General features: G+C 40.0%; 1 protein-coding gene across 6 annotated transcripts in view; it reads right to left on the reverse strand.

Annotated features, from left to right (window-relative positions):
* LOC106878190 (kelch domain-containing protein 8A) overlaps positions 1–8,378 on the reverse strand; it is a 21,976-nt gene that overhangs the window by 3,598 nt on the left and 10,000 nt on the right. For all 6 annotated transcript variants that reach the window (XM_014927331.2, XM_014927334.2, XM_014927333.2 and 3 more), the window contains 3 exons: positions 5,132–5,526; positions 2,349–2,513; positions 1,518–1,724 (listed from right to left, as the gene is read on the reverse strand). In XM_014927331.2, coding sequence (XP_014782817.1) covers positions 1,518–1,724; positions 2,349–2,513; positions 5,132–5,501 — 742 coding nt within the window. In that variant the 5' untranslated portion in view covers positions 5,502–5,526. The remainder of the gene's footprint in view (positions 1–1,517; positions 1,725–2,348; positions 2,514–5,131; positions 5,527–8,378) is intronic.

Raw genomic sequence — 8,378 nt, forward strand, 5'->3', positions numbered from 1 at the left:
ATTTTTAATTTATTTATGTGTTTCAGCCAAGTGGCTGCGGTCATGCTGGTGCATATATATATATTTCAAAAGTTAGACATCAAAGCGAAAAATAGATAAAAAATGGATGAAAACACAACAGACAGAAAAGGGAGACAAAAACACCAATACAAGGAACATTAACAACTGATTTTTTCATCAATTGGTTTTATGCTATTTAAAACCAAATATATATATATATAGTAATGACTTTTTGCCAACATAATGTGGCAGTCTCAGGATGGAACGAATGTTACTGTTATTTAGCCTCAGGAAACATCGTTTCCAGCTGGCTATACGACACAAAAAATTTCGTGTCCTCATGTTTCCGAACAGGGAAGATCAGCACCTCCACCCAGCACAACCTCGCATCCATAGACAGGTTTCTGGGTTATTGCCCTTTATTTTTTGTGTTGTATAGCCATCTGGCAACGCTGTTTCCTGAGGCTAAATAACAGTAACATTCATCCCGTCCTAGGACTGCCACATTATGTTGGCAAAATGTTATTACTTTATGGTGCTGCTACTGTATATCTCTCTGAGAGATTTAGAATCTCTCTTTCCTTTCCTGAGCGTCCAATAATACTATCCATATCACGTCCTCACTTTGTTGTTTTTTTGTTTTTTTGTTATTGTTGTTTTGAACTATATATATATATATATATATAATAGAGATATTAATATTTCTAAGTCTCTCTAAAGGAGACTACGGCAGCGGTACTGGAAATTAATAATTATTGCCAAGCCAACATGGCAGTCCCAAATATAGGACTAATGCTGCTGTGGATTAGCTCCAAGAGGCCATCGCCTCTAGCTAGCTATGTGACACACAAATCTGTGTCCTTTATAACCTTCGAACAGGGGAGGTCAGCAGCTTCCCCTTGCTGGTTTGGCATCTGCAGACTAGACTAGTTTCAGAGTGTCTAGCCTAGTCTGCAGATGCCAAACCAGCAAGGGGAAGCTGCTGACCTCCCCTGTTCGAAGGTTATAAAGGACACAGAGCTAATCCACGGCAGCATTAGTCCTATATTTGGGACTGCCATGTTGGCTTGGCGATATATATATATATATATATATAGTAAAGGCACATGGCTCAGTGGTTAGAGCCTTGAGCTTATGATCGTGAGGTTGTGAGTTCGATTCCTGGACTAGGCTGTGTGTTGTGTTCTTGAGCAAGACACTTTATTTCACATTGCTCCAGTTCACTCAGCTGTAGAAATGAGTTGCGACATCACTGGTGCCAAGCTCTAGTGGCCCCTTTGCCTCTCCCTTGGATAACATCGGTGGCATGGAAAGGGGAGGCTGGTATGCACAGGCGACTGCTGGTCTTCCATAAAGACACCCCCAGGCTGTGTGTTCGCCAATGAGGCAACTTTCTTCCCAGACTTGTATCCCAGAGGGGAACCTCTTAGGTGAACCCATGGCCATTCGTGACCGACGGAGTCTATCAAATATATAGCAAAATACAGAAAAATTAGGACATGCCATAAAGGACTTACTTTCTACAATGTTATAACATTCCAAGATATTTGAGAATCCATCCTCTGCTTTTTGATTTAATCCTCCAACACTGAAAATATGCATGTCATCAGTAACATACATAGCAAAGACTCGCTTTGAGGGGATATTTGGTAAAGTTTCCCATTCATTCGAAGAGAAGTCAAACTTTTCAAAGACATCGACTGGAAGTTTACCTTGCCGTCCACCTGTTAAGAAAACAAAATAAAACAATTTTATTCATATTATACAAAAGATATCAATGGCAAGCTGGGAAAATCATTAGCAAGTTGGACAAAAATGATTAGTGGCATTCTCCTGATTCATTAGATTCTGAGTTCAAATTCTGCCGAGGTCGACTTTGCCTTTCATCCTTTTGGGGTCAATAAATTAAGTACCAGTCAAGTACTGATGTCGACGTGATTGACTTATCTCCACCCCCAAAATTTCAGGCCTTATGCCTACAGTAGAAAGGATTATTATCTCTGACCCCATTCTTTTTTTTTTAATTGTAAAGGTAATTTATGGATACCCTGTATATGCTACAGAATCTAGGAAACCATCGTAACAAGCCCTTGGCATGAGAAGGACCTTAAAATTTATTTTTTTTTGTTCATTAATTGTAATTATCTTGGCCTTTGGTCATCGGTCTACTAAATGAAGACCAACCTGGGGCTGAACAACAACAATACATACACACAAACTCTCTCGCTCTCTCTCTCACACACACACAAACAAACACGACCACCACACACACACACTCTTAAAAGGTTTAATAAAGTAAAAACACAAATCTGATAACATGGTTGGCTGCTGACCAATTCCAGACTTACCTATTACATAGAGTTGGTTATCTACAAGAAAGGAGAAAGTTGCATAGCGTTCGGTGGGCATCGGTGGTAAGCTTTTCCAGACATTTTTCTCCACATCGTAAGACATGAAATAGTTACGAGGGTTTCCATCTGCTGCCATACCGCCAACAACAATTACATTACCATCTGTATGTTGAAAAATAAAAATGAACAGAGCAGGTTTCATAACATCAATCTCTAAGATTTGGTTTCTATGGAAATATAATATTCTACACACACACACACACACAGATACAATAGCTAAATTATTTTTTCTAAACCTATTTAAAATTTTATATTTTGGAAAGGCACAAGCATGGCTGTGTGGTTAACAAGCTTGCTTCACAATCATGTGATCTTGGTTTCAATCTCACTGTGCAGCACCTGGGGCAAACATCTACTTTAGCCCCAGGCTTGTGAGTGGATTTTCTTTCTTTCTTCTTTAACATTTAATGTCTATTTTTCATGCAGGAATGGGTCGGACAGTTTGACAGAAGCTGGCATGGCCAGGGGCTGCACCAGGTTCCATAGTATGTTTTGGCAGAGTTTCTTTCTACAGCTGGGTGCCCTTCTTAATGCCAACCACTTTACAGAGTGAACCGAGTGCTTTCTATGTTGAACCAGCAACAGTGCATTTTACGTGGCACTAACACTGGTGCTTTTTACATGGCACCTGCATCAAAAGCAACTGAAAGAAGCTCATCATATAAGTATGTATATGTGGAGGCGCAATGACCCAGTGGTTAGGGCAGTGGACTCGCGGTCATAGGATCGCGGTTTCGATTCCCAGACTGGGCGTTGTGAATGTTTATTGAGTGAAAACACCTAAAGCTCCACGAGGCTCCGGCAGGGGATGGTGGCGAACCCTGCTGTACTCTTTCACCACAACTTTCTCTCACTCTAACTTCCTGTTTCTTTTGTACCCGTAATTCAAAGGGCCAGCCTTGTCACACTGTGTCACGCTGAATATCCCCCGGAGAACTACGTTAAGTGTACACGTGTCTGTGGAGTGCTCAGCCACTTGCACGTTAATTTCACGAGCAGGCTGTTCCGTTGATCGGATCAACAACAAAGTATGTATGTATGTATGTATGTGTGTAGCCATGTCTCGATACGATTTGATGGTTGTAAATGAGTGTGACCATCATACAAGCGATGCTGTTCATTTCCTGTCTTCCATGCTGAAATATTACCGTGCTTGGAAACAGGCAAGTGTTGGTGACAGGAAGGACATCCAACCATAGTAAATCTACCACAACAAATTCCATGTGACTCATGAAAGCATAGAAAAGCGAACATTAAATGATGGTAATGATGAAAGAATAATATACATTAAAACAACGGTCTACATACACATACAAATATACATTAATTTAATATTTGTATCTTCCATGCTGGCAAGGAACGGACAGTTTGACAAGATCTAACAAACTGGTGTTGTAATGAATGACCGGTAGAGCGGAAATGGCTCGAGACTGGGTGTCACTGCCAAGTCTAATGTCTCGGAGGTGCTTCGCGAACCGGCCAGCCAAGCAGCATCCTGTTTGACTGATGTACAGAGAAGGACAGAAAGAGCAGGAGATGCAGTAAATGCATATTTATATATATATATATATAGACCATAGAATGACAACTCCAGGCATGTTCACTGCAGAGTGAAAACTTTAAATATGTTTGCTGTAGAGTAAAAACTTAAGATACGATCAGTGTGGAGTGAAAATGCTAGGCATGATCACTCCACAATAACAACTGTAGAGTGAAAAGTTATAAATTTTGTCATCATCATCATTTAACATCTGCCTTCCATGCTGGCATGGGTTGGACTGCCAATGCTTATCAAATCATCATCACTATGTAAATTACAAAACGCTTATAAAATGGTAAACTTAATTCAGTGGACATATAATAAATATAACAGGTTTTGTGAGAATTTTGTTAAAAATTGGAATTGTAATAATTTACAGCCTGATCATATTTTCTCATTAATTTTTATTTTAATGCTTATCAATTATTTCCAGGGTGAACTGTAAGAATTGTTAACACATTGAGCAAAATGCTTCATTCTTCTTTAAGTTCTGAGTTCAAACTTCAAGTTTGACTTGGCCTTTCAGCCTTTCGGGGTCAATAAATTAAATACCAGTTGAGCACTGGGGTTGATGTAATTGACTAGCCCCCTCCCCCAAAATTGCAGGCCTTGTACCAAAATTTGAAACCAATTATTTCCACGAAACAAAGTACCATATTTAATAGCATATTAGATGCATTTCCTCTCCAAATACATATTTCAAAAACTCACCCTGGGTCCTATGCGATAATTTTGTCCCCGACTCTTTTCCTGAATATCATCATCATCATCATCATCGTTTAACGTCCGCTTTCCATGCTAGCATGGGTTGGACGATTTGACTGAGGACTGGTGAAACCAGATGGCAACACCAGGCTCCAATCTGATTTGGCAGAGTTTCTACAGCTGGATGCCCTCCCTGACGCCAACCACTCAGAGAGTGTAGTGGGTGCTTTTACGTGTCACCCGCACGAAGGCCAGTCAGGCGATACTGGCAACGGCCACACTCAAAATGGTGCATTTTATGTGCCACCCGCACAAGAGCCAGTCCAGGGGCACTGGCAACGATCTCGCTCGAAAATCCTACGAATGGGATGAGTCTAACATGCTTATACATTTTTTAAAAATAAAAATAAAATATGGTATATTTACATGCACGTGATAATTTTAGCGAAAGGTTAAAGAGAAACAAAATTCTTACCGTGAACAGTTGCTGGAACTCCAAGCAAGCTTTCCCTCATGCTCTCTCCAACAGTCCATTCATTTGTATCAGTATCAAAGATCTCAACTGAATCAAGAGGCTTTTGAGTCTCAGACACACCACCAAGCACAATGATTTTCTTTCCAACAGCGACAGCGGCAGCACCTGCTCTTTTAGTTGGAATGCCAGGGAAGGTTGTCCATGTATTGGCTTTCAAGTCATACATCTCAAAGTTAGCTAGTGGCTTGCCACACATATCACAACCTCCAATGACGTATAACTTGTCATTAAGAATAACAGGAGTTGCAAATACACGTTTTGATGGCATCGGGAGATGGATTTCCCATTGTCTTGGTTCTGTAGCTGCCATGATTTATAAACAACAAACTAAATACCTGCAAACAACAACAGGAAATATAACAGAAGTCATATAAAAATAGTCACCACAGGAGTTACACAACAGCCACCATTCATTATGATTTAAACTGCTTAACCCTTTTGTTACCAACCCAGCTGAAACTGGCTCTGGTTCTTTGGTACAAATGTCTTGTTTTCATAAGTCTTGAATTAAAATCTTCCACCAAATCTTAGTCACAATTTATGTTCCTAACACTAACTCAATGATAATGATGTTATTTTACTAAATTCTTTGTTATATTTAAAATAATTGGAAGAAACACAGAGCATCTCAACAGAAATACAGTAATGAAAGGGTTAAAGAGCTTTTTAAAATCCACATAAATCTTTAAGTAAATTTACACAAACATGAAGTCATTAAAAATGTCTGGCCTATTCATGGGATATTTGTGTGCGTGTGTGCATGTTCATTCCTTGAATTCAGCAATGCTGAAGCCATGACTAAGCTCACACGGGACTCACCTTTTGATTGCTAGATGTTGCAACTGAAATCTAGTTTGCTTCTTTAACCGTTTGACTAGTAACCTGCCTGAGACCACCCCTAGTCCTATGATATAAAATACCCATTTTAAAGTGATCTAAATTAAAACCTTCCTTTAAGACTTCATGCCAACTTTAGCACACTGCACTTTCTCTAGAAATGATTCTCACGCCACTGCCCTGCTGTTACAGGGGAGAAAACTCATATGGTGACATGATGCACTTACAGGGTGCTGAAGGTGAATTTATGTTCCAAACACTAGCTTAATCTTTCAGCATTTAAACTGACCAAATGCAGCCATAATAGTCTACCAGTTTTATGTTCAAACTGGCCAAATATGACCTCTCACACCTATCCTACAATGTAATTCTAAAAATAAACAATCACATCATTGAAATCCCAAAGCTATGAGATAATGCATGATTAATTCAAAACAATGTGAATAAATAAGGGTTACAGGTTAAGATCACTGCCATCAATTCATTGCAGGAGAGTTCACCGCCTTTAATTCACGATGAAGAAAGTTCACCATGGACTTTAGAATTTGAAAATAAGGTTTTTTTTATTATTATTCTACTGTGAACCTATCTCTCTCTAAACTTTCCTTGCATTGAACATTTCTTATGGCGAACTTTCCCTGTGGTGAATTGATGATGGTGATCTTACCAGCACAAGAGCCAGTCCAGGGGCACTGGCAACGATCTCGCTCGAAAAACCTCATGTGTCACCCGCACAAGAGCCAGCCCCTGAATGCTAAAGGGATAATAATGGCAGTTATTTTATTAAATTCCACATTATTTTCAAAACTGGGTGCACCTTGACATAACTTCCCCACCAGCCTCTTTTTCAAACGGGGTAACCATATATATCCCTACAGCAAGACATCTGTTGCTGTCTTTCTATCATAGTTTAGCCTCTCTACACCTGGCATAAAGCCACATCCCTCCACTCAGTTGAAGTGGGGGTCTCGTCTTGCGAGTTACATGATGACTTCACTAGAGCCAGTGTCACCTAAAAGGCATCCAGTCCAAGGCTGCAAGCTGGCAGAAACGTTAGCACGCCAGGTAAAATGCTTAACAGTATTTCATCTGCCTTTACATTCTGAGTTCAAATTCCACCGAGGTCGACTTTGCCTTTCATCCTTTTGGGGGTAAATAAATTAAATACCAGTTGCATACTGGGGTCGATCTAATTGACTAGCCCCGCTCCACAAAAATTTCAGGCCTTGTGTCGCTGGCAGAAACATTAGCAAGCTGGGTGAAATGTTTAGCAGTATTTTGTCTGTCTTTACATTCTGAGTTCAAATTCCACCGAAGTCGACTTTGCCTTTCATACTTTCGGGGTCAATAAATTAACTGTTGCATAATGGGGTTGATCTAATCAACACCCCAAAAATTTCGGGCCTTGTGCCTAGAGTAAAGAAAAGGCACCCCGTCCACTCTGTAAAGTGGTTGACATTAGGAAGGGCATCCAACCAAGGCAGACACTGGAGTCTAGTACAGTCCTCTGGTTCACCAGCTCCCCTCAAACTGTCCAACTCATGCCAGCATGGAAAACAAACATTAAATCAGTGGTTCCCAAAGTGGGTGATACTGCAAAGATCCAGGAGGGTGTTGAAGAAAAGCTGGGCAATAATATGGGGTGTGGGTGGCCAAAATGGGGCGATGGATGTAAAACAAAAAAAAATAAAGGGTTCATTTAGTTGGTTAAGTTTTGTTTGTGAATTGGCTGCAGAAAGTGGTGTTTGTTTGAGGTGGTGAGTGGGGGAGGGGGTGATAGGAATGTGTCCCTGGGTGCCAAGGGCGTGGCAGCCCGAAAAAGTTTGGGAACCCCTGCATCAGATCTGGCGATTAATCAAAGCTCGTTAACAATTTTGTGCAAGATTTACTTAGAAACCAAGTGGAGGGGCAGTGGTAGTGGTGGTGGTGGTGGTGGTGGTAGGAGAAGGGATTGTTAAGTTGTTCTTGTTGTGGTTTAGGCCTCAGTCTGCCCCGATCCAGCTGGCTTAATAACTAAATAATAACCATGATGATGATGATGATGAATTGAAACAAGGCGATGTATTTTTGGCAGGAACATGGTAACTAAAGAGTTAAGCAATCATCACTTAACTACCACTTGAATTACCACTTCACAACAGAGTTCAATTTATTTCACTTATTCAAATGTTACAGAAGGCTCAGTTAAAAAAAAAAAATATATATATATATATATATCAAGATAAAATTTGAAAGTGTAAAGATTTATAAACTTAACAGTTTTAGTAAAATTACAAACTAGGGATGGTCTAAATCATTGAAACTAGAAACATACCAACAGCTATCTTTTCAATCAAATTACATTAGTTTT

This window comes from Octopus bimaculoides, chromosome 1 (assembly GCF_001194135.2).
Source record: "Octopus bimaculoides isolate UCB-OBI-ISO-001 chromosome 1, ASM119413v2, whole genome shotgun sequence".
NCBI classification, from domain to species: Eukaryota; Metazoa; Mollusca; class Cephalopoda; order Octopoda; family Octopodidae; genus Octopus; species Octopus bimaculoides.